The sequence below is a fragment of the Crotalus tigris genome, unplaced genomic scaffold (assembly GCF_016545835.1).
Source record: "Crotalus tigris isolate CLP2741 ecotype Arizona unplaced genomic scaffold, ASM1654583v1 scf7180000017800.2534000, whole genome shotgun sequence".
Classification (NCBI taxonomy): Eukaryota; Metazoa; Chordata; class Lepidosauria; order Squamata; family Viperidae; genus Crotalus; species Crotalus tigris.
In genome coordinates this window covers 1,809,557-1,835,417 of record NW_024096645.1, presented here as the reverse complement: position 1 = coordinate 1,835,417, position 25,861 = coordinate 1,809,557, and the positions used below count along the sequence as shown (strand labels likewise).

Below are 25,861 nucleotides of genomic sequence, written 5' to 3'. Positions count from 1 at the left end.
AAAAGCCAGCACAGTCCTAGGTTGCATCAATAAAGGGATAGCATCAAGATCAAGAAAAGTGGTAGTATTACTCTATACTGCATTAATGAAGCCACACTTGGAATACGACATCCAGTTTTGGTCTCCATAATACAGAAAGCATGCTGAGACCCTAGAAAGAATGCAGAGAAGAGCAAGAATGATGATAAGAAGTCTGGATACTAAACTATACAATGAATGATTTAGGGAACTAGGTTCATCTAGCCTAAAGAAGAGAAGAATTAGGAGTGGCCCGTGAGCCATGGTGGCACAGTGGTTAGAATGCAGTCCTGCAGGCTACTTCTGCCCACTGCTGACTGCTGGCTGCCTGCAGTTCAGCAGTTCGATTCTCAGCGACTCAAGGTTGACTCAGCCTTCCATCCTTCTGAGGTCAGTAAAATGAGGACCCAAATTGTTGGGGGCAATATACTGACTCCGTAAACTGCTTAGAGCTGTAAAGCACTGTGAAGCTATATATAAGTTTAAGTGCTATTGCTATAATACTTGAAGGCAATCACAGAGATGAGGAGGTTGACTTATTGTCCAAAAGTGGAAACTCATTAAAGAGCGATCCCACCTGGAACTAAAGAGAAATTTCGTGACAATGAGAATGATTAATCAACGAAACAGCCTCCCTCCGTCACTGGAGGTTTTCAAGAAAAGATTGAACATTCATTTGTCTGGGATGGTATAAGGATGCCTGTTTTGGTCAGGAATTTGGACTAGAAGACCTTCCAGCCCTATGATTCTATGTGTGTATGAGATAAATATTGATGGCATTACTCTATTTTTTTTGCTGAAATACTTGAGATTATTCTTGCCATGGTTGCTATATTTTATCCAGCTTGTGTAATTTTGTATTATATTGTAGACCAATTTTATAAATTTCTAAATTTCTATGATGTTATGATGTTTTTCCCCTGATTGTATACCATTTAGAGTTTATGATTAGGACAGCAAGATATATTTGAGAACGAAAGTAAACAGGCAGGCAGGATTTATATAAGACAATTGGATCCATTGCATGTTGAATAACCATCAGGAATAGGGCTACTCTTTCCTTCTTTTGAAGGGTATTTCATGACCAGGATATTGACATTGGAAAGTCCCTGCCATCTTAAGCTTAAGTCATCTAAAAATGCCCTTTAATTGCATTCCCAAGAGTTTTGGAGAACTTTATTTTCTCAGTTTGTAAGTTTTTTTCCAGAATGGTTTCCATTCTAATGCAATCTGCTACATCTTGACTATTTAGATATTGATCTGGTTTATACGTTGTTTTTAATCATACTTCATTGACTAAGTCACAGTTGATCAGGTTTGAAGATTGTTTAATGACAGTTCCTTCTTTCTGGCATTTTAGGAAAGGACTGTAATAAGCTAATCTATCTGTGGGAGTAAATCTCTTCCATTATGGATTTTAATAAACACAGATTTCCAGAGATCCCTCTCTATGGAGAATACATGAATCGCTTTTTATATATACAAAAGTGAATTTGACAATGGTTAGATTTCCATTTTCTACGTACATTGAGCATGGAGAGCTGATAATTTTCCATGACAGCACATAATTGAAAGATTTTTTAGCTTGAATTTAGACCATTTCTACCATTCTTGAAAATTGGGTGGTTGTTTTTGTTTGTTTTTGTTTTTAACCCAGGCAAACAATATAGATCAGGGTAATTGGGAAATTTTGCTAGGATGCCATAGTTTATTGGTATTATAGATCAGGGTGTTCTGGAGGTTTTGCTAGCGAATTGTGAAAATGTAGATGAGTTATACATGGCACAATTACGATATTGGATGAGTTAACTAGCATTAAGGAAATGTGTGAATGTGCTATCGCATATCAGACATTGTGTTAAGAAGTTTCCAATCATCAGACCATCTTTCTAAGCTGTGTTAAGTCATAAGGTGTTTGTTTTGTTTGCTTTAGTATAATATGTGACTTCAGCTATTTTGAGTTGGATTAATTTTATTCTGAACAAATTGTGTGTTCAGATTAGCATGATATGTAAACCCAGCCATTGAGAGCTTTGTTGAAAGACCTTATTTATTTATTAATTTGATTTATATCCCATTTTTACCTATGATTATAAATAATAGTATAAATATTTTTTGGATAACTCCAGGTGGTATATATAATGCTCACATCTCCTCACAATTACTGTGAGGTAGCTTGGGCTGAGAAAGAATGATTGGTCCAGAGTCATTCAGCCAGGTTTTATTCCATGGAAAGACTAGAGCAGTGGTTCTCAACCTTTTTAATGCCGCGACCCCCAACCGGTTGTAAGTCGAGGACTACTCGGTCGTAAGTCAAGGACTACCCAACCGGTCGTAAGTTGAGACTACCCAACCGGTCATAAGTCGAGGACTTTCCCTGCCCGGGAGCACCGCACATGCGTGGTGCCGCCCCCTGCGCTGTCCGAGGCGTAACTGGCAAGCGGCAGAGACAGAGCAGGCCGACCACCAGCTGAGCCACCACCTGGCCCAGCCCAAGGGAGGTAAGGCACCCGCCGGGCCCCATGCATGCCAGCAACCCTCCCTGTGCCCTCCGGCCTCCCATCTCCCACCCCTAGCCTTCTTTTACTTACATTTTTAGTAGTTGCTCAGCAGGGAGGGGTGGAAACTTCCAGACAGCTTGCCTTCGCTGCAGACAACTTGCAGCACCATTTGCAGAATGGGACTTTTGGCAGGCTCAGCAGGGCAGAGACAGCCTGGACAATTCCTATTGGCTTTTGAAAGCCAATAGAATTAGACTCTATTCAAGAAAGTCTATTCTATTGGCTTTCAAAAGCCAATAGAAAAAAAGGGAGTAGCACAGCTAAAGAAAAGGGGGAAAAAATGGCGGACTGCATTGTTTGGCGACCCCCGTGAAATGGTCGTTCGACCCCAAATGGGGTCCCGACCCACAGGTTGAGAACCACTGGACTAGAGTTAATGTCTCTATATTTCTTGTGAGAGAATAAACTGGAAGACATTATTCTTAAGTAAGGTGACCAATCGTCCTACTTTAGGGAGGACAGTCCTTCTTTTGTAAGTTCTGTCCTCTCTCGAAAATTGTCCTCCTACATGTCCTCCTTTTCGATATTTGAAGACTAATCTGTAAATCTCCGTATTCGATCAATGCCGAGCTGATCCGTTGCGTGTGATGTGACGTATTTGTATTTGACATGACGATTCGTCAAGGCTCGGTACAGTGCGTTGAGACGCGATTATGAGATGCATGCGATCTGCACAGGAGAATTGTTTTGAGAGAGTGCGCCGTGCGCAAGAGTGCACCACACGCAAGTGGCTTTGTTTACTTCTTACTGAAACACGACACAGCACACATGCACGCATTAGACTCACTTTTTTTTCTTCAATTTATTTGTGTCCTTCTCATTGTAAAAAAGTTGGTCACCTTATTCTTAAGTAACTAGTGAAGTCTAGTGCGGACAGAAAAATATTGAACTATATAATTAACCATTAAATAGCAAGCAACACATAGATGAGACAGATCTGAATAAACAAAGGTCTATTTAGTTATTTCAAGGTTCTAATTCAAAGTTATTTTGATTTTTGGGAAATAAATTACCAAAACCATTTTAAAAATTAAATGAAAATTATCCCTTACAGGTAGTCCTCACTTAGCAACCTTTTATAATTATGATCATGATGAAAAGTAACTTTACACCAATCCTCATATTTTCGACTTTCACAGTTCTGTAAAGCAAAGGAAAGCTGCAGTAAGATTATAAGCATAGTCACAGTTTTACTTAGTGACTGCTTTGCTTAATGATTGAGTTGCTGGTTCCAATTGTCGCTAAATGGCTATTTGCATTTTTAATTATCTGTATATGGATACAGTTCCTAAATGAATCCAGCACCTAAAATGCAACTTATCCATAAATTCAATAATGTATGATAAGTGTTCTGGAGATGAAAATGAGGACGGAACACTTTTTAGAAAATGCAAGTATTTGCTCTATTTAAGCCATGTCAAATACTATCTTCTAAAATGGATCGTGATTTACAGCAGCTTTTCAGACTCCTTGCAAAGGTTGGTGTATCACCCTATCACAAGATTCTACTGTATATGGCTAATAGTGTACAATAAAAGCATACAGATAGTCCTCGCTTAACAAGCAGTCACTTACAACCATTCAAAGAACTTGAGAACTTGGAGAAGTTATTTTATGGCCTGTAAAGCACTTCCAGCTGTTGTGAAATATGCTGCACCCCCCCCTCCGACATATGACTGCATTTCAGGCACTTGGTAACTAGCTCGCATATACAACTGTTGCAGCATCTCACAATCACTTGACCACAGTTTGTAACATTTTTGCTGTTTTGAAGTGATGTAGTGGATGGCATTGTTATATTGAAGTTCCCTTTGGAGAAATAAATAATATTAATAGATTCTTAAGCTTCTGATTTCCTATGTTAATGAGTTGGCTGAGTTGTAAGACAGGTAATGTATAGTGGCGGTAGGTGTCTGGGCAGGAAAATGCAGCTATTGTGTTCCAAGTCAATATCTTTGCATAGCTAAAATTATTTGGCTTATAACTAATTTCCTGTGAAAATGAATTCTTTTTATTTTTGTTTATTATTAAATGTGCATATCTCATCTTTCTGTTTATTCACACCAATAAATCTGATGGATTATGATTTTAGAATTTGAGTTATCATTATAACAGATGTAAAAAAAGAACATTTATTTGCCTTTCGTTTTTCAACATATTATCCAGTAAAACAGCAGCAGGCAGTAAAAAATAGATTGTGTATCAAAGATAATTGGCTCATAGTGTGCATGTTTGCTGTGGACTACCTGTAAACTATATGTTTTTTTCTTCCTGCATGTGGTTGTGTGAACTAGACCTTAGTCATTGCTTCAAACTAGGAATTAAAAACAGTGGTAGGCAACACAAATCAATGTTTTGTAGATCTGCTCTATTTGGAAGTTTAGCCTCACTTTTGGATAGACTCTGTAACACCTGATTTGTTAGTAGCACCAAACCATTTTTTAGTTGTTGAGCACTACGCGATAAATAAAAATATGATTTTCTCCCTGGATCTGTATTTTCAGAGTGAACTAGGAATAGTTCGCTAATTACATACAGCATGTAGAAATATATGTAAATTTGTCCCAGATTTAGATATTCCCTTTCTTAATGAATGAGCAGATGACATTGACTTTCCTCAATTAATCAATTAATTAATTGTTTTGTGGTAGACGGTTGTGCGAGCCAGCACATTTGAAGTGGAAGGATATATCTCTGGAATACTCAATGACATCCAGAAGCTCTCCCTCATCAGTTCTAACACCCTGAGGGGTAAGAGCCCTACTAGCAGGAGAAGAGCCCAGTCGCTAGGACTTCTAGGAGAAGATGAACCAACTGACATATATCTACACTGCGCTGAACCAGACTGGGCAGACAAATATGGAAACTACCTCAACTGCAACGGTGGAAGTAAATCGTCTAGAAGGCAGACCTTATGGCCTGATTACAAGCCCATGTTGGACGGGCAGGCTCATTCCAACAGCCTAGTCATGAAAGCTCAATCTCTTGACCCTTCAGAGTTCCAAGGGGCAAACAGCCACTTTGCCCCACTCTCATCAGGTTTTCAGCACCAGCAGTACGTCCCTGTTCCTGAAGTAAACAGAGAAAATGCTGTAGCAAGAAGAAACTCTGAAGAGAACTACGCTCAGCCCTGCCATGAGAGCCAAGCTAATTTGAGGCCACCTGGAGAAGGTAGTCCTGGCTCTAAATCAAGGGAAAACAGTTTGAAGCGGAGGCTGTTGCGAACTGTGTTCCCGTCATCCAACCCTTCAAATAAGATTGGAAACAACCCACAGATAAAGGTATGTATGTGTGCTTGGTTCCCTAGAAGGTATTATATTAGTACCTTTCTAGCCTGAGAGCTTCCAAGTTCCAGTTCTCAAAGCAAATATTGCTCTGAGAATCTTCTTACAACCCCTCTTCTTACAACTTGCAAATCATTTCAGGAGGTTATATTTATATTGTGAGGATAGCCTTAAATATATGTTGATATTAAAGTTTCAATACTTATCATTACATGCACAGTATATGTATATGAATGTCTTTCAGTTGCCAACTATCTAAAAAATCCATTTCTCCCTGTCAATGTCATTGTTTACTTGAAAATGCATGTCTTATCTTTATATAAGAATTACATGAAACATAATCTAAATGGAAAAAACATTACTCTAGAAAGTTGGGGAGAGGCGTTAGCTGCGGCAGAGAAATTATCAGAAAGAGAGAAAAAATAATAATGCAATTTCCCCGCCAGTCATTTTATTCTTTCATGCAAACTCATAGCCCTCTGAAAATGATTTTGGCTGGAAAAATATAAATTACTATGGGTTTTGTACCCATACTGTTTCTTGGACTTTTTCATTACTTCCAACTTCTCTGCTATGCATTTTTATTTTTACCAAATTGCTTTCAAAAAAATTAAGTTCTCTAGTAATAATTTTGTTTCTTGTCTTGATTAAATCAGCCTGAGTCTAGCTTAAGACCATTTGTTTTACAAAATATTTCAATAACTATTTTTATTGACAATATTGATACCAGAATAATTTTGTTTATTCGTGAGCTGGCAATTTAGTAACTATATTGATTGCAAAATTATAGTGTCCAGGGCCAAACTATCCAATCTGTTGAGTTGTGCATTTAGTGTGTCTGATCTATTTTGAAGCAGAAATAACCAACAGTGCAAGCGTGTTGAGACTGGTACTACAGAGCAGAAAGGGAAAGATTAAGTCTTTTCCCAGTGCTAAATTCCAAATGAAAATGTGGTCTGGCATTGCTATTTGCATCATGAGGAAACTCCCTTTGGTGCTCGTCAGACTTGAATGATTTCTTTTGCCTTGAAAGTGGCACCTTTTCAGAAAATAGCTCTGAATCTGGCAGGACCAGATCTACTATTTGGCAGAGAGAAAATTTTGGATGTCATTCAAGGTTAGCAATTGTTAAATGTTTAATTTCTAGCTACATTTATTTCTGCCAGACATGGAGGAGAAGAAGAAATGCTTGCAGAATTTTTATCTCCAATATACCAGAATAAGGGAGGTAGAAAAATAACATGCTGTACCCAAACTGAGAAAATGGAATAATAAATGGCCCATAGAGCTAGAGTTAATAATGTTAAAAGGATTGAGTTAGCTTTATATTAACATTTTATGGATATATATTTAGTTTGAACAAATGTTGCTCATTTATTCATTGTTCTATATATTTTTTTCTGATTTTATTAGCACTGTTATATTTTGGGTTGTATCTTTTCATATCCTCGGTTGTTATATTTACCAATCATATATACATATACATATACACATACACATATACACTTGGCCTTAGGTACAAAGACATACCTTTCTTCAGCTTCTAAGTTTTCTATGAAGCCCAGAAATAATTGAGCCTTGCTGCTTCTACTGCAATCTATAAGCTCTGTCCCTACTCTTAAGTCCCTATTACCTGAGGTGTTGTTTTAAGTAGAACACATAGAGTAAGGTTGTGAAATCAGGGTGAGTTCCATAGAGCTGCATACAGTGGCAAGCAAGTAGCTGGCATAACTCTCATAAGTACATGCCACTCCAATGCTTTTCTTTGAGGAGCCCTATACAGATACTAAGTTGTGTGGAGCTCTCTGTATGTGAGTGGTCTAGATAACATTTGCTCCTATTTAGCATTTGTTGTTAGCTGCAAAGTTGTGTCCGACCCATCGCGACCCCATGAACAATGTTCCTCCAGGTCTTTCTGTCCTCTACCATCTTCTGGAGTCCATTTAAGCTCAGTGACTCCATCCAGCCACCTCATTCTCGGTCGTCCCCTTCTTCCATTGCCCTCAATCTTTCCCAGCATTAGGCCCTTCTCCAGTGAGTTCTTCCTTCTCATTAGGTGGCCAAAGTATTTGAGTTTCAACTTCAGGATCTGGCCTTCTAAAGAGCAGTTGGGGTTGATCTCTTCTAGGACTGACTGGTTTGAACACCTTGCAGTCTAAGGGACTCGCAAGAGTCTTGTCCAGAACCATAGTTCTTTGGCGCTCAGCCTTTCTTATGGTATAACTTTCACATCCATACATTGCAACTGGAAAAACCATGGCCTTGACTATACGCACTTTTGTTGGCAGGGTGATGTCTCTGCTTTTTAGTATGCTGTCTAGATTTGCCATAGCTTTCCTCCCCAGGAGCAAGCGTCTTTTAATTTCTTGGCTGCAGACCCCATCTGCGGTGATCTTGGAGCCCAGAAAAATAAAATCTGTCACTACCTCCATTTCTTCCCCATCTATTTGCCAGGAATTGAGAGGGCTATTTAGCATGGATGTGTACAAAAGGAAAGTCTGTATTTACAGACTTGTATACATGTAGGCTTTCTCTGAGTACATGTCCTAAATCAGGGGTAGGCAACTTGACTCTTTTATGACTCGTGGACTTCAACTCCCAGAATTCTGGGAGTTGAAGCCCACGAGTCATAAAAGAGCCAAGGTTGCCTACCCCTGTCCTAAATGTTGACCGTACATTATGTGCATGAATTGGAGTTGGGCTTTTTGTAATGCATGAGTCTTATATAGAGAATATTACAGCAGTTCAGTCTTGAAGCAACCGGTGTATTTGCGTAGAAAGTTTGAAGAAAAAGGCACGTTTACCTATTGAGCACCTCCCCCTCCCATAGGTAGTACTGGGTTCAAGAATTCTCCAAATGTTGTATCTGATTCTTCATGTCATAGGTAGTCCTTGAGTTACAAACATAATGGAGCCTGTCTCTCACAGTCATAACTCGTGATGGTTGTAAAATGGGCCAGTCACATGAGCAACCCAATTTTACAATCTTTTTTGTGGTGGTCATTAAATAAATCACCATGGGCATTAAGTGAATCTGCGGAAGTTAAGCAAACCAATTTCCATAAAACGGTCATAAAATGCAGCTATGTGATCACAGGACACTGCAAATGGCTGTAAAGGCAGACCAGTTGCCAAGCGGTCAAAGTGCAGGGGGATCCAACCATGGAAACTTCAAATCTAAGTCATATGTGCCATAGATTTACCCAGGTAAATCTATCAGAACTTCAAATAGTCGCTAATCAACTGGTTGTAAGTCAAGGATTACCTGCAAGGCAATTGTATCCCAAAGCAATTGTCTGTTCCAGTTTAACATAGCCACTGTATTCTTTGAATCAAATGAAGGTTTTGTCTATAGTGGCATTTGGTGATGATAAAAGCCTTCTCAAATAAGTACTGAGCATGGAATAATGTTTCAGAATCAAATGAAAATGTAAACATCATTATGGTCTGAAAACCTTGCTAAACTGGATGGAGTATTGGACTAGAACAGAAAGATGTGAAGTCAACTTGCCGTCCTGCCACGAAGCCTAGCCATTCTTTTTCAGTCCAAGCTGATGTTTAAGAGTAAAAATAAATAAAATAAAAATAAATAAAAAAGATAATCTCTGTCTGTACTGTCCTAGTCTCTTTGAAGTAGTGGTAGGATATAAATATGTTTATAGGATTCCAAATTTTCTAATGTTGGTTCTCCAAAACAGTACAAATAGGGGGTTGAGAAGACACAGTACCTGCAATAACATGTTTTTCAGTTTCAATTTTAATCAGCCTTCTTACACTTCCATATCCTTTGTATGTGTTTTGGATTTTGCTTTTCAAAAGTGATAATTGCAGTGAGGATCTCAGAATTTTTGGACGAGATCATAAAGCTGTTCGCTAGTGTCAATTAGTAGCTGCTAATGACTAACCAAATTTGGCTTGGACCAACTGCAAGAAGGAAACTGAAGAGAATATGTGCAGAGCCCTGCTGACTCAGAACATATTCATAAATAAAAGAATGATGGTAGGAGAGCCCAGTAACAGCAAAATTATAGAACTGTGAGCAAGGGAGGCCACAGATCATCCACTGAACCTCAAACGCCTAGCAGTGTGTATTTTTTTTTAATCTGGTCTCTGCTGACAGTTCATTTTGCATCTGTCGTTTTGGTAGAGTCATCTTTCATTTGTAATCTAGATCTATTTTCCCATGATTTCATATCATTGCAATCTCATGTTGTACTATAAACATATTTAAGATGAAATGGTAGCATAGCCAATAATTTTGATGGTAGCAGTGGAAACTATCTGGATGTAGTCTTGGGAAGAGGATAATAGTTTGGATTAAATGATTAGAAATAAATGGAAATATGGGCATGTTTCTGGTGCTAATTTTTTAAAAAATTGGCACATAAATAATGTGCTGAATTTATAATGCAAGCTAGTTATAAAAGTGGACCCCCAGCTTAAGTACCTGTGGAACCTTTACGGGTGCCCTAGAGTACATAAAACAAAGCTGGTGATTTGAACACTCCTTGCTATCAGGGACATGTCTCAGCTGGACTGAAAAGGTATTGTAGACAGACATGAGCGAAGTACATTTCATCAGGCAGATCCTGGTAATTGTGCGTGCTGATAGTTCTCCCTCTTTGCACTCACTCAAAATGTACAATGGTTGCAATATATACTTTCATTTACTGGTATGTATATCCACAGGAGTCAAAACAAAAAAATGCACATGCAAGATAATTAATTATATTTGCTTGCAGTGTAAATATTACTAGTTCAAAATAAGGATAATCTCTTCTCTCACCCTATATACTTGCTTAAATACATATAATTGTTTTTCACCTAATTAATACAGAATTGTATTAATGGCCTGGCTTCCTTTAATCCAGCATCTACTGGTTCCATCAGTGGTAACCTAAGATCTTCTTTCTGACATAGATAGGTATGAATTATTGTCAGTAGTAGATGGCTATCTACTATAGGTAAGGCTAAATATAGGTAAGGCTAAATATTCCAGAAAAATTAGTATTGTATTATGATAAGAACTTTTAACTTAGCCTGGAGAAATCATAAAACATTAAGATTGATATTAATCTTATTAGACAAAACCAGGAAATCAACTCAACAGGAAAGCTAAAACTACTTTTACTGATGCTGGCTATAATAACAGAATCTTGCAAGTCTGATTGTGCTATACCTTCTTCTCCTTCTTATAGTCCAGTGAATTAGAGAGACATCTATCTGAACTGTTTCCAAATGTCATTTTCTTCTGGATTTAAAAAATGTGTCAGCTGCTTTGCCTAGGTAACAGTTCTTGCATATTTTCTTCAAAGTTGTCTTCTATACCCTTCTACTTTACTACTTAAAGATCATTTAGTCCCTTTCTCTGACAATATAAGAACCCACTACTATAGTAGTTGAATCCTTTCTCCACTCAGCATAGCCATTAAATTAATAGGGTGATCTTCAACTAGATCTTCAAATACCTTGTTTATTAAACATGACTTACTGTAATGATAAAATCAAGTAATTCCCACTTATTGCACTCTTTGAGGAGAAAAACTAGATAGGGACTTGCATAGTAATGTAGCAGTGATTACCAGTGGCTAATAATAAATCTCAATAGCAATTCCATGGCAATATGATAATCTTTTAGATACCATAAATTCTTTTAAACAATTTTAAAAGAATAAAACTTTTTCAAAAAACTTTTTAGTGATGATGATGATGGAAGGGAGGTTTTTTATTCTGGATAGAATAGCACTACCCCCCCCCCCAAAGAGTTAGCACACAATTTGGAAGTTCCTCTAGATTCATGGCTCCCACTCAATGAGTAGGGAATGGTTGAGGTCAGGTGCGCCTATGCACAACTTCATCTTTTGCACTAATTATGCCTCTTCCTGGAACAGGAGGATTAGCTTTCAGTCACTCACACCTAAGTTACTTCAAAGTGCTTTATATCTGGCTGTCCTTGAAGAGTATTTGGAAGCTGCAGTTAGTTCAAAATGCAGTGGTAGGCCCATGTAAGACATTGGCATTGGCTCCCAATAGGTTTCTGAGTGCAATTTAAGATGGTAATGGTCAGCTATAAAGCTCTATATAGGATAGAGTCAAGTTCTTTTCAGGACTGCTAATTCCCAATTATATGTTTGCTCATTCCACAAGATTTGTCGGGGTCCGAGTCCTTCTTTGAAACAGCACCGAGTGGGACCCAGGAAATACGCCTACGACGTCGTGGCACCTACCCTATGGAACAGGATCTTCTCTGAGATTTGGGCAGCCCCGACTCTCCTAGCTTGCCAGACAGTCCTGAACAGCTGTCTTTATCCTCAGGGTTAGGACAGGTTGTTAGCTAAGTCTGACATGTACGGTTCAGTTCGGTATTGTTTTAGTGGGGTTGGCTTTGCTATGATATTATTTTATTACTTTTTGATTGAGAGAGGTAGTTGTACCGGTAGTCCTCGACTTACAACCTTTCATTTAGTGACTGTTCAAAATTACAACAGCACTGAAAAAAGTGACTTATAACCATTTTTCACACTTACAACTATCGCAACATCCCCGTGGTCACGTGTTCAAAATTTGGGAGCTTGGCAACTTCCACCGTTCTGGGGTCATGTGATCACCATTTGTAACCTTCCCAGCAAAGTCAGTGGGGAAAGCCAGATTCACTAAATGACCACATGATTCTGATCACAGCTGCAGTGATTTGCTTAACAACTGTTGCAAAAGTGGTTGTAAAATGAGGCACAATTTAACAAATGCATTGCTTAGCAACAGAAATGTTGGGCTCAGTTGTGGTTCTAAATCAAGGACTATCTGTATACATACATTCTATAAAAATAAATGGACCAGAATATTTATATTCCATTTTACAGAGTGGGAGAACAGCAGGGAATAAAAGCACAGGGAAAGAAAGTCCCTTCAGCAATAATAGTATGGAATATATGTAGTAGCTGAGTAATTGGGTGTTCAGAATAGAATCTACTGATTAAATCTTCTGGAAGAACATAAAATCTTCTTCCTTCTGTTGCAGATCACCTTTATATTGATCTGATAAACGTTTCATTTGAAATTCCAGCCCTTATAGCAGCTCAGCTGGCATCATCCATGCACCATGCCAAAAGGGGTACTTTAGCAGACCTTGAAGTTCTAGAAGTATAAAAAAACCCCAGAAGGGATAAAGAAACATAAAAGAAATAAGCTGCAAAATTGAGGGCCAAACCTACTGGGGATGTATTAAAAAAAAACACTTTTTAAAAGATTGCCTGATTGAACTGGTGGAGATTGTGAAGAGAGAGTAAGAATAAAAAGAATGGAGAATTAATTTTAAATCACATTATTTCTCACAATTATCTGCAGCAGATCCCCTTTCTCTGTAATAATGTTATTAAACATTACCATATTTTAACATATTCTGAATTTGCTTATTTAAAAGTTGTGCATATATAATCACGGCAAGAGTTTAGAAGAGTTTATGACATATTTTTATTAGAGTGCCATTGTTACAAATAAATTCTTGTTTTAATCTCTTTTCTAGTTTTTAAAGTTTATCATTAGAATGGTTCTTTTTGTGAATAAGATACACAATTGAATGTTTGTTATCATGTAGATAGTAGATATGTAAAATGTTCTGTAGCATGAAATCCAATTGTGTAACTTTGTGGTATATATATTTTGAAAAAACACCTGGGCAATGACCAAGTTAAACTATTGGTCTTGTATTAATGGTGTACTAACAAGAAAAAAAAGTCGCTTATACAAGCAACATATTTTTTTAGAGAATGTATAATAGTGTAAACGTTTTCCTCTACTGAACTTCCAGTACCACTAAATCAGTTAGGAGGGGGATTGTGATGCAACACAAGATGCTTATCTCTTTAAAGCTCAGCTAAAGATAATAAGTGCTTTGCTTGTTGACTGCATGTGATAGATTCTTTACCTCACTTTATATGTCTTTAAAAATAATAAGAATTTTGTTTCTCATCCCTGCTCTATCCGTAAATATGAAATTGCACAAGGTGATGATTGTACAATACCTATCATACATATGCATACATACTTAAGCCAAGAAAACTGAGGTGGCATATGAGGGTGTTCTTCAAATAGAAGAATAGGAGGAGCTCAAGAAACTCTCTACTATTTGAAAGTGCAGGACAGGGAATATAGCAAATTCTTGTTGAATGTTAGAAGAAATTTCCTAACATTGTTGTTGAAGAATGGTATCAGTTACTCTGAGAGATTGTGACTTCCCTCTGCTGAATGTTTTCAAGTGAAGACTACACAATCATGTATCAAGTATGCTTTAATTTGGACTTAGATATTGAAGTGCTCATTACAGTGTGTGTGTTTGTATCAAGTAATTTTTTCCCAAGGTGGCATCCTCTGCAATCGATAGGTGTGCTATTTCAAAATACAAAGAATACTTTAATCTCCATTCAAAACAATTGTTTCAATAACTCCATGTATGTAGATTGCATCAGCAATGTATTGATTCAAATATATTTAATGTCTTTATCTGAACTGACAGTTCTGCTAACGATACATTTTCTTCTATTCTTTACAAGCCAAACCCCTTCTTCAGGGCACCCCAGCACTGGAGTTCACCGCTCAGTCCTGCAGCCAAATCCCAGTCTCTTCCCTCTGACCAGCCTGTGCCTGATTATGCTAGGATTTCAGAAGCTGGTGGTACCCCTCACAAGTCCCCAACAATCGAACATAGAATTGGCTTGCCTCAAGGTAGGCCATCGCCAGCAGGGTCCCCACGGAACAGACACACCCAAACCAGCTCCAGCAACCTTCACCTTCCCCTGGATGCTAAAGCACAGCCAACCAGCGAGGATCCAGCGGTGGTAACTCATGAGCAGTTCAAAGCTGCATTGAGGATGGTGGTGGATCAAGGAGATCCTAGGACAATGCTAGAAAGCTACGCCAAGATCGGTGAAGGATCTACGGGTATTGTCTGTATTGCTCGTGAGAAGCATTCTGGAAGGCAGGTAGCAGTGAAGATGATGGATTTACGAAAGCAGCAACGACGAGAACTCCTTTTTAATGAGGTGACTAAATTAATAGATACAGTATTAGATGTAACCTTTTTTGCACCAAAGTAGATAGTGAGTAATGTCATTGAGATGTAGTTGTACTGCATCTAAAAAGACACAGAAGGAAAATTATTCATTTGGCTTTTAGAGATTGCTTTTGGTGCCTTATATTCATATCATTTAATAACTTTCCCATGCACTTTCATCAAGGATTCTGTGCTGATTTAAAAACAGTTTTGAACTTCTGTGTCTCCCCCCCTTAGAGCTGTTGGAGCACCGAGTTGATTTATTTCCAGATTAATTGTAATGTAGTTGGAATTGTTGCAAAGCTGGAGGGAAGTGTTTTACTTTTTAAAAAATGATGTAATTAATCTAGTTCATTATTTGAAGGACCTCTTTCTCCCCTCTTTCTCCAAATTCCTGAGTGTCAGGAAAATGCTGGCAATCTGGCCTCCAGAACCTCGTCAGTAAAAATAAGTGCGAAATTGACAAATGTTGTGTCAGTTTTCCTCTAAAAGGACTATGATGTTGGGTTTTGTTTTCTAGTTTTACTTTTATTTTAAAGGGGGTTAGTAAATTTTGGAGGAACCTGGGCAGAACAGTGAATTTCATTTTCATTCCCTGTTCTCAGCATTTTGAACTGGCAGAAGCACAAACAGAAAAATCTACTGAGAGTTTCAGGAATGAAAATAGTGCTACTGTAGTGTGGAGGTGGCTGAAAATCATTATGATCTAGTCAAGGCTATAATAGTCTCTATTCCAACCTTGAGTGTTGTCTTTTAGGTCCAAACTGCTCAGAATTTCCAGGAAAAGAAAAAGATTGCAACGTGGAATAACTTTTTGTTCCAGTAGTATGTCTTGTCGGTCCTTGAATTATAGAAGGATACTGACGGTGAAGAAGTGCATGTTGAAATCATGGGTTGTGACCCTTAGCCATAGACTGAAAGGCTAAAACAGTGGTTCTCAACCTGTGGGTCGGGACCCCATTTGGGGTCAAACGACCATTTCACGAGGGTTGCCAAACAAGGCTGTCTGCCAGTTTTCCCCCTTTTCTTTGGCCACGCCCATGGCACCCGGTGATGTATAAGTGGTTGGGGGTCACCACAACATGGGGAACTGTATTATGGGGTCGCGGCATTAGAAAGGTTGAGAACCACTGGGCTAAAAGAAAATATTCTAATTGGAGATATATCACATCAGCAAAAAGCATACTGTGAATTACCAGTCATTTGTCTTTTGTCATCTTTCTCAGGTTGTGATAATGAGGGACTATCAGCATGACAACGTCGTGGAGATGTATAAAAGCTACCTTGTAGGTGATGAGCTTTGGGTGCTGATGGAATTTCTCCAAGGAGGAGCTCTTACAGACATTCTCTCTCAAATCAGGTAGGAAAAAAGCAGGAATATATGAATCCCTCTCTTCTGATTCAAAGCACCTATTTTGGGGTGGGTTATTTAGAAAATCTGTCACTGAAATTCTGTGTAGAGAATCTGTGGTTTATAAATTGCTTTGTTTTGCACAATTTACTGCACCATATTATAGGACAGCCAAAGAATGTAATTTCAGCCTGCTCTTAAAAATCACGAGGGATACCCAGGGAAACTCTGTGATAGGAGATGCCGAGTAGACAAAAGGAAGGGAGCACTTTTCCAAACAGCATTTAAAGTATCACATTTGTTGGAATACTGACGATTCCTATCAGTTTGGATGGCTTTAATTCTTGGAGTATAAGAATACCAATAATGCCTAGTCATGAGAAAGAATTAGCTCCTGTGGGGTGTCCTGAGAACTATTTTCACAGAATCAAATTTGGTAATGAAATTAATTTAGTAATTTTCCACTAGAACAGGGAAAGAGGATGATAAATTTTGTTTTGTCACCAGAATATTGTCTAGTATGTGTGTAAAACTTGATTTTGGAATTCCAAATCACTTATTCTGAATTTCTTGACTTTCTCTACTTTTTAAGAATGGCTGTTCATAATTCTTACTCTTAATGAAGCAGGAAGTGTCATAAATATCACGCATGCTATAAGTGAACATTTAATTAATTGTTGCTGTATGAAATTAAATTACTCCCCTATACAATTTTGGCTGCTGTATTTCAGACTGAATGAAGAGCAAATTGCTACAGTATGTGAGTCAGTCTTGCAGGCACTCGCCTACCTGCATTCCCAAGGTGTGATTCATAGAGACATTAAGAGTGACTCCATTCTCTTGACTCTTGATGGAAGGGTAATTCTTAATTTGTTTCTTTCATCTCTTTTATTTCCTGCGTTTTTTTTTTTTACCTTGGCTTCTCTTTGCCATAACTCAGGAGCAAAGTGTGCTTTTGTATGTAGAAAATTCAAAGTTCAGTCCCTGACATCTACACTTTAAAATAAACAAATTAGACAAGGGGCCATATATACACACAGTTAGCAATTGTGTGAATTGTTTTTAAAAGGTAAATAAGCTGCCAGCTCTGCCAATTCAGAGAATTCAGTTAGAATCCTCAGGCAGGGCCTTTAGTCCATTGCCCACTTCTACATTTTTTCTTCCAGCTGGGCCTGCTCACTTGGCAGGGATACATTTTATCCTACAACCAGATGGGATTTGCAGTCACACCTTGCTAGACTCCGTTGAGAACCTATGTGGGCATGGAGGCAATGGTTGGTTGGGTCTAGGAGGTGATCAGTGCCCCTTGAGGAGAGGGGGGAAAGAAACCATCTTAAAATTTACCATCTTCAGCTTTCCGTTTTGGAGAACATTTTTGAGATGGTGGTGGGGCTCCAGTTACAGAGACCTCATAGAAGAAACTGATTTTCTGGGCCCTTTCAATCACATATTCTTTTGGACTATCTGTGAGGAGCTGGGGACACTATTCAACAGTAATTCCATTCCTTCCAAAGCAAATGGTTCCAATATGCTGCAGGGGAAGCAGATATCAGTTTGACAAGTGTCCCTTTGTGGAGTACCAGAGGGCTTCTCTGTGATATTTTTTAATACTTGCATCAAACTGTTGGGAGAAGATTCATTTCATGACTTTAACCCGTAAACCCTTTATGACTGTCTTCTCCTACAATCTCTTTACTGGACCGTTTCCTCCCCTTTTTCACTGTAGGATATTTAATGTTACCTTGCTTTCTTTTGTGTAGGTGAAACTCTCTGATTTTGGCTTTTGTGCACAAATCAGCAAGGATGTACCAAAACGGAAATCCTTAGTAGGAACACCATATTGGATGGCTCCAGAAGTTATTTCGAGGTCTCCATACACCACTGAGGTAATTATAGCTGCAGAATCTGAAAGGGGTGGCAGTTTGAAATATTATACCAACTTCCCTTTAGCACCTACCCTTCAATATTATGACAAAGTATGACTCGATGTCTCCTCATGCCCTCTGTATTATTATTTCCAGTATGCTGAAAACCATGTTCAGACAGAATCCAAGAAGTTGGTGGATGTGGCTTTCTCATCTAATTCAGCAGCTTACAGCTGTACATCAGTGCAGAGCTGGCATCACTATAAGACTGTTATAATAAAAATGTTACATTCATTAATTTTTGCAGAATATGTTACTGTGAATGTAAAAATAAATAACAGAAGCAACGGCACAACACCGACAGGAAGATAAACATACCCTCTTAATGTAATGCTAGAAAAAAGGTTAATTTATAATCTTTCAGGTTCTTTGGTATCTCAGCTGGGAAATTCTCTTAACTCTGAAGAAAATAGAGTATCTTTCTGCACATCACCTCCTGCAATCTTTTGTTTTGGCAGGTAGACATCTGGTCTTTGGGAATCATGGTAATTGAAATGATTGATGGAGAACCTCCCTATTTCAGTGATTCTCCAGTCCAAGCAATGAAGCGGCTCCGTGACAGCCCTCCTCCCAAATTGAAAAACTCTCATAAGGTGAATATATTTACAAAAATTTCCCAACTCTGTATGTTGTAGCAGCTAAATACACTTCTAAATATTATATACAAAAACATTTAGAAATAGCATGAACAATGTTTGCAAGGGATTCCTCTTGCTGTTCTTACCTATTGCTGTTGTACGAATGTGCACTACTGGGGAAACTGAACCTGACCATAAATCTACACTCTTTAAATTGTATGCACTTGTAATGAAGCCAATATTCATATAGTTAACACATAAGCTAGCATATAATACAGCCTTCCCATTTCTGCGCTTAGGGAGACTTTCTAAGTGATAAGTACCATCTTTGAAGTAATTCTGGTGATCATAGAATCATGGGACTGAAAGGGACCTTGGAGTCTTTTAGAACAACCCTCTGCCTATGGCAGGAATCCTTATACCATTCTGGACAAATAGTTGTCCAATCTTTTCTTAAAAACTTCCATCAATAGAATACCCACAATTCCATAAAGCAAGCTGTTCCACTGGTTAGTCGTTCTCACTGTCAGGAAATTCTTCCTTATTTTTTGGTTGGATCTCCCTCTGACAAGCTTCTACTGAATTGCTTCTTCTTCTGCCCTCAGATGCTATGGAGAATAAGTCCCCTTTCCCTTCATCAGTCTCTCCTAAGCCTTCTCTTTGTTGGGTTAAACATACTTAGTTCCCTTAGCCCAGTGGTTCTCAACCTTTTTAATGCCGCGACCCCCAACCGGTCGTAAGTCGAGGACTACTCAACCAGTCGTAAGTCGAGGACTACTCAACTGGTGCAGCACCATTTGCAGAATGGGACTTTTGGCGGGCTCAGCAGGGCAGAGACAGCCTGGACAATTCCTATTGGCTTTTGAAAGCCAATAGAATTAGACTCTATTCAAGAGAGTCTATTCTATTGGCTTTCAAAAGCCAATAGAATAAAAGGGAGTAGCACAGCTAAGGAAAAGGGGGAAAAAATGGCGGACTGCGTTGTTTGGCGACCCCCGTGAAATGGTCGTTCGACCCCAAATGGGGTCCCGACCCACAGGTTGAGAACCACTGCCTTAGCCATTCATCATATGATTTAGTTTCCAGACCCCTTATCTTTGTTGTTCTTCTCTGCACTTTTTCTAAGGCCTTAGCATCTTTTTTGTATTGTGGTGACCAGAACTAGACACAGTAGTCCGACTGTGGCCTCACTAGAGTGGTATAGGGCAGTACTATCATCTCCTGTGATTTTGTTGTTATCCTTCTGTTGATGTGGCTTAGAATTGCATTGGCTTTTTGGGGGGGAAGCTGCAAGGACACTGCTGACTCATACTTAAGCAGTGGTCCACTTGGACACTTAGATCTCTCTCATAGGCTTACTGTTGAGCCAGGTATTTCCTATCCTGTACCTGGGCATCTGGTTTTTCCTAGCTAAGTGCAGGATCTTACTTTTCTCACCACTAAACTGCATCTTGTTGATAGGGACCAATGCCAAGATCCTGAATCTTAAGTCTGTCTTCCAAAGTGTTAGCAATTCTCCCTAGCTTTGTCTCATCTGCAAGTTCCTCTGAGCTAAAATATAGTTGCATATCAGATACAATGTGATGGTACCATATGGTAACATTCTTCTGCCTATGAGAACAACCACATAGATCTAAGGTCTGTTCAGAAGCTGGAGATGGCAGAATTTAGCTTAACTGTGACTTCTGCAGACTGTTGCTGGCATCTAGTGGTGAATGCAAGATATATATATATATATTTTTAACAAAGAAGCCTGTAAAAAATAAATTTTAAATGAAATCCTGGATTTTACAGCTTCAGTGGTGCTTGAGTATAAGTATAGATGGCTATTCAGCTTTTGTCTAAAGACCTCAAGTTAAAGAGTAAATGCAATATCATGACATTTATCCAAGTCATTAATAAAAATATAGGGCAGTACAAAATCCAAGCAATTACTTGTGGTATTCCAATTGAGAATATTCTTAAAGCTGGTGTGGGGACATGTATAAATATTCTCAGTCATTCAACCTACTATGAATCCTTCAGGCAACTGTATCATCTAGCCTTCATTTTGCCATTTTATTAATAAAGATCTTATGAGAACCATAGCTGAATGTTTTGCTGGTTTACTTTTATCTATCCCCCTGATAATTAAGTTAGTAAGTCTGTCAAATACGAGATAAGACTTAACTGGTATGATTTGTTTGTGAAAAATGCTGGCTCTCATTGCATTCCTATCCAAGTGCTCATAAATATGTTATCTAAAAATGTATTTTACAACACTATTCAGTACATGTACCAAATTGACAAGTCTAAATTCTTGGACCCTCTTCTTTCCTTTTTGTAAGGCCACACTTGGAATACTGCATCCAGTTTTGGTTACCACAATGTAAAAAAGATGTTGAGACTCTAGAAAGAGTACAGAGAAGAGCAACAAAGATGATTAGGGGACTGGAGGCTAAAACATATAAGGAACGGTTGCTGCAATTGGGTATGTCTAGTTTAACGAAGAGAAAGACAAGGGGGGACATGATAGCAGTATTCCAATATCTCAGGGGCTGCCATAAAGAAGAGGGAATCAAGCTATTTTCCAAAGCACCTGAAGGCAGGACAAGAAGCAACGGGTGGAAACTAATCAAGGAGAGAAGCAACCTAGAACTAAGGAGAAATTTCCTGACAGTGAGAACAATTAATCAGTGGAACAGCCTGCCTCCAGAAGCGGTGAATGCCCCAACACTGGAAGTTTTAAAGAAGAGACTGGACAGCCATTTGTCCGAAATGGTGTAGGGTTTCCTGCCTGAGCAGGGGGTTGGACTAGATGACCTCCAAGGTCCCTTCCAACTTTATTATTATTATCGATCATCGCACAGTCAGCCCGATGTTCAGACTGGATTTGGCATTTTGTCTACCTATCGAGTCCTTACCCAGGACCTGGGATAGGCAGATGTGGATGTTTGAGGGTATTACAGATATCGTCGCAGGATGGAAGCAGTTCCTAGTAAGGCCGCCTTTTGCAATTGACTAATAGCGAATTTGTCAATGCCAGTGGTGTTCAAGTGGTGCTCCAGTTGTTTTGGGATTGCACCCAAGGAGCCTATGACTATTGGTACTACCTTGCTTGCTTTTGCCACAGTCTTTCTATTTCTATTTGTAGGTCTTTGTATTTTGTTATCTTCTCCAGTTCTTTCTCTTCTATTCTGCTATATTATTATTATTATTATTATTATTATTATTATTATTATTATTATTATTATTATTATTATTATTATTATCGATCATCGCACTGTCAGCCAGATGTTCAGACTGGATTTGGCATTTTGTCTACCTATCGAGTCCTTACCAGGACCTGGGATAGGCAGATGTGGATGTTTGATGGTATTACAGATATCGTCGCAGGATGGAAGCAGTTTCTAGTAAGGCCGCCTTTTGCAATTGACTAATAGCGAATTTGTCAATGCCAATGGTGTTCAAGTGGTGCTCCAGTTGTTTTGGGATTGCACCCAAGGCGTCTATGTATTATTATTATTATTATTATTATTATTATTATTATTATTATTATTACTACTACTACTACTATTACTATTACTATTATTATGTTCTGAAATATTCCTACCACCTCTTTTGTTATTTTAAGTATGTCCCACAAGCCTCAGCTGATTCTCTTCTTTAGCTCTCCAGGGAAAATTCCTTCAATTCGTTCTTGTATTCTTTTTGGTTATATGTGTTTCCCATACATGACTCTTTCTATATGAGCTTTCTAAAATGCTGTAAAGAAAGAGACAGGCCCAGGAAAGAATACAAGAAGAATACAAGAACTTCTTATATTCTCCAGAGATCTCTAACCTTTTATTCTTTGCCAAATATTCTTCATAGAATTTCTGTATTTTAGAATTGCAACCATGTAACTACCACAGCTATAATGCTGAGAGGATATGTCACAATTTTAAAGGCAGTTCACATAATAGTGTAATCTATCCATATTTTATTTGCAACTTTTTCTATTTTCCCTACTCTTTGTATAAAGTTCTGTTAAAAAGGAAAATTGAAGAGCCACAAAATTCTTCTAGTGGAAGAAGTAGGATTTAAAAAGCAATCTTTATAGATGGGCCTAAAAAAAAGTATGGAAATATTCTTTCTATCTAATTTATTGCAAAGACATCATGCCTTTGGCACTTTAAAAGATCCTTCAGAATAATTATATATTCATATTACATTTTACTCTCAAATGATAGTTTTGTATCACCTTAAAGATTAACAAATGTATTGTGGCATGAGTTTGAGTTAATTTGGAAATATGAAATAAAATTTATATGACATTTATCAGATTTGATGCCATTTCTGCTTTTCTAAAAGGATATCATCATATAAATAAATTCCTCCAATAGTATATAGGACACAGTTTTTGAAAAGCTCCAACATTCTGTCTTTTATCCTTTCCTTTTTATTGCCTTTAGTAACATCAGACGCAAATCCTTTCAGACATTACTGGAATCTGTCTTCTTGTATGTAATGTCTAATATTATTTCCAGTGAAATTTCCAGGTTTCTTGAGGCCTGGCATAAAACATTTCCACAATGTATTTAAAAATGACTGGCGGGGTTTAATGGATTAATCTTACTATTTAATAGTTGGGTGTGTTTATCAATCTTTGCCAAAGATTGAGAGAAAAACATGAATCTTTATCTAATTTGTATATCATAATACTTCTATAGCACTTTTTATTTATATAAAGTCAGCTTGCAAAAAGCGCCATACTAAACCTTTCATGAAGCCTTGTGACCAAGCCAGGATTTTAATTATTTGGGAAAATATTTAGATGACAGTATTATGTAATCAGATTCTCTCATGTCCCTAGGCCTCACAGCAAAGTATAAAATCTGAAAGCAATACCCATGTGCATATGATGGGAGAGTAGTCAAAGTAAGATATCAGTCTGGGTTTCCTCAGTTCCAAGTACAACATTCTGTAATTTGGACATGTAGATTGCAAGTACAATAGCCGGTGTTTATAAGTCTGAATTCAGGGAAAAAAAAGCAAAATAAACTATAATTACAGTTTTATTGTTGCTGTTCCATGCTTGGTTGTTTGTTCTGACGTTGGAAGTTTATGAAAAAGAACTTTGGATTACTTCTGGGAGCAATTGCAATTTTAATTTAAAATTTTAGAAGAACTTTTTGTGTGGTTGAAACTGGCTACCTGAAGTGTCTTAAAACTGTCAAATTTTGTTTCCACAGACCTCTCCAGTTTTAAGGGATTTCCTGGAACGAATGTTAACACGAGATCCTTTAGAGCGAGCAACAGCACAAGAACTCCTGGATCACCCTTTTTTGCTTCAGACTGGACTTCCAGAATGCCTCGTGCCCCTTATTCAGCGATACAGGAAACGCACCTCTACCTGCTGATTCTGAACCTGAATCTAGCATTGAAGTGCAACCTTTTTCCTAGAAATTCTTACTTGATTAGGAAAGGATGAAGGGCAGCATTGCCCTGTGCACACTGCTTCAAATTGGACAGGGTTCTTTCCCAAGATGTGAATGTGAGAGGAAATTTTCACCATCTTTTAGCTGCTTTTTAATGTTTACCTTTCATTTTGTGGCTGAAGACAATCAAAATCTGGATTCCTACAAATTCTTACTATATTATGAATATTTTAAAATGTCTGGATTCTTATTTCTAGAAACACATGTAAGATGATTCTGTCAACTTGGGTCATATGTATCTGCAACCTCCAGAGGCATTAGATAGTGACTGAACTAGAACTTTCTGAAAGAATGAAGTCTGATCTTTCATAGTAACTAAAGGATAAGCATTCTCATTCACTTAACTCTAAATGGCATCATGTCTGTCTTAAACTTGCTATAAAATGACCTTGTCCCTTATTTATTTTTAAATCATTCCTCCAGAACTTTTCTTTCCTTTTCCAAGAATGAATAATATTGAGCCTACAGCTTTACAAATGTTTAGAATGGTCTGTCATTTCACCACCTTAACACAATATCTTTGGGGAGCAGCGCTGTAAGGCAGACACTTCCCCTGGAATCTTATTCTTGAAATTCTGAAGCATATAAACATAGTGCCTTCTCTAGCAGTGTCTGAAACAGAAGGCAGCACAGGGGTTATCTAAATAAGGAAGCACGTTTGCTCTAAGTACACTGCACTCATCCTGGACCCCTCTAAATACACTGGACTCCTCAGTGGTTACTGATTGAGGCAACTATTGGGTTGTATTTTATACCAGTTTTGAATTCTGTAGCAAGGGGAATAAAGTTTTGGAAGCAATCCTGTTAATTCCCCTGAAAATGTCTGTTTTGCAGGTGAGAATGTTTACCCTCTACCTCCCATGTTTTTTAAGCAGGGGAAAGCATGGAACAGATTTTTAAATGTATGCTCATCCTGGATGTGGACTGATCATTTTTAGTATTCTTTTCTAATGTCAATGCAGCAATTTTGTATGGGGAATTTTACCAGTGTAAGAACAAGGTCATTTGACACTTAAGTGGTATTATGTGCATTACTGTATGGAGTGTTAATTACAATATATTGGAGTTCAGTCTTGTGAAACAGATGTTTTGTAATTTGTGGACTGTGAGGATTGTTTCAAAAAAATTAGGTGGGAGTTTGAAGGGGGTTAAATTTTATTTCTACTGCCTCAGAGTTTGCCCTCACATGATAGATTACCCATCTGACTCAAGTGTAGATTTGTGTAAAAATATAAACTTGAAATACTAGAGACATTTTTGCTGTAAAATATTTCTGTATGTTTCAGGATCTGTGCAAAGCAAGTTCCTTTTTTAAAAAAAAACCTAATTATCTTAAACAAATATTTCCTTTGTGTGTGTAAGTTGTTTGCTTTTGTTTTAAATTAAAAGATTTTTGATTATTCATAAATATCTTGCAGTTTTGATATAGTTTAAACATGCAGTTGTTATTTTGTAGTTAAACTTCCAGTGAAGAATAGCAGTCCTATAGCTCTGAAGTTTAAGCAAGAGCCAACAAAATTCAGCAAATAATTCAAAAGTTTATTCAGTAGGGTCCAAGACTACAATGTCAATAGTTATTTGGGCAATAAGGTTCATATGGAGTCCACTAGTTTTTTTTAAAGTTTTTTAAATATTA

The 25,861-nt window shown here is 37.9% G+C and overlaps 1 protein-coding gene across 9 annotated transcripts in view; it reads left to right on the top strand.

The window, feature by feature from the left end:
- Positions 1-25,633, top strand: part of LOC120307664 (serine/threonine-protein kinase PAK 6-like) — a 65,395-nt gene extending 39,762 nt beyond the window's left edge. For 8 of the 9 annotated variants that reach the window (XM_039342644.1, XM_039342646.1, XM_039342638.1 and 5 more), the window contains 7 exons: positions 5,231-5,860; positions 14,413-14,901; positions 16,139-16,272; positions 16,995-17,121; positions 18,024-18,149; positions 18,647-18,781; positions 23,980-25,633. In XM_039342644.1, coding sequence (XP_039198578.1) covers positions 5,231-5,860; positions 14,413-14,901; positions 16,139-16,272; positions 16,995-17,121; positions 18,024-18,149; positions 18,647-18,781; positions 23,980-24,147 — 1,809 coding nt within the window. In that variant the 3' untranslated portion in view covers positions 24,148-25,633. The remainder of the gene's footprint in view (positions 1-5,230; positions 5,861-14,412; positions 14,902-16,138; positions 16,273-16,994; positions 17,122-18,023; positions 18,150-18,646; positions 18,782-23,979) is intronic. The other variant, XM_039342647.1, reaches the window with a different exon arrangement.
- Positions 25,634-25,861: the final 228 nt, after the last annotated feature.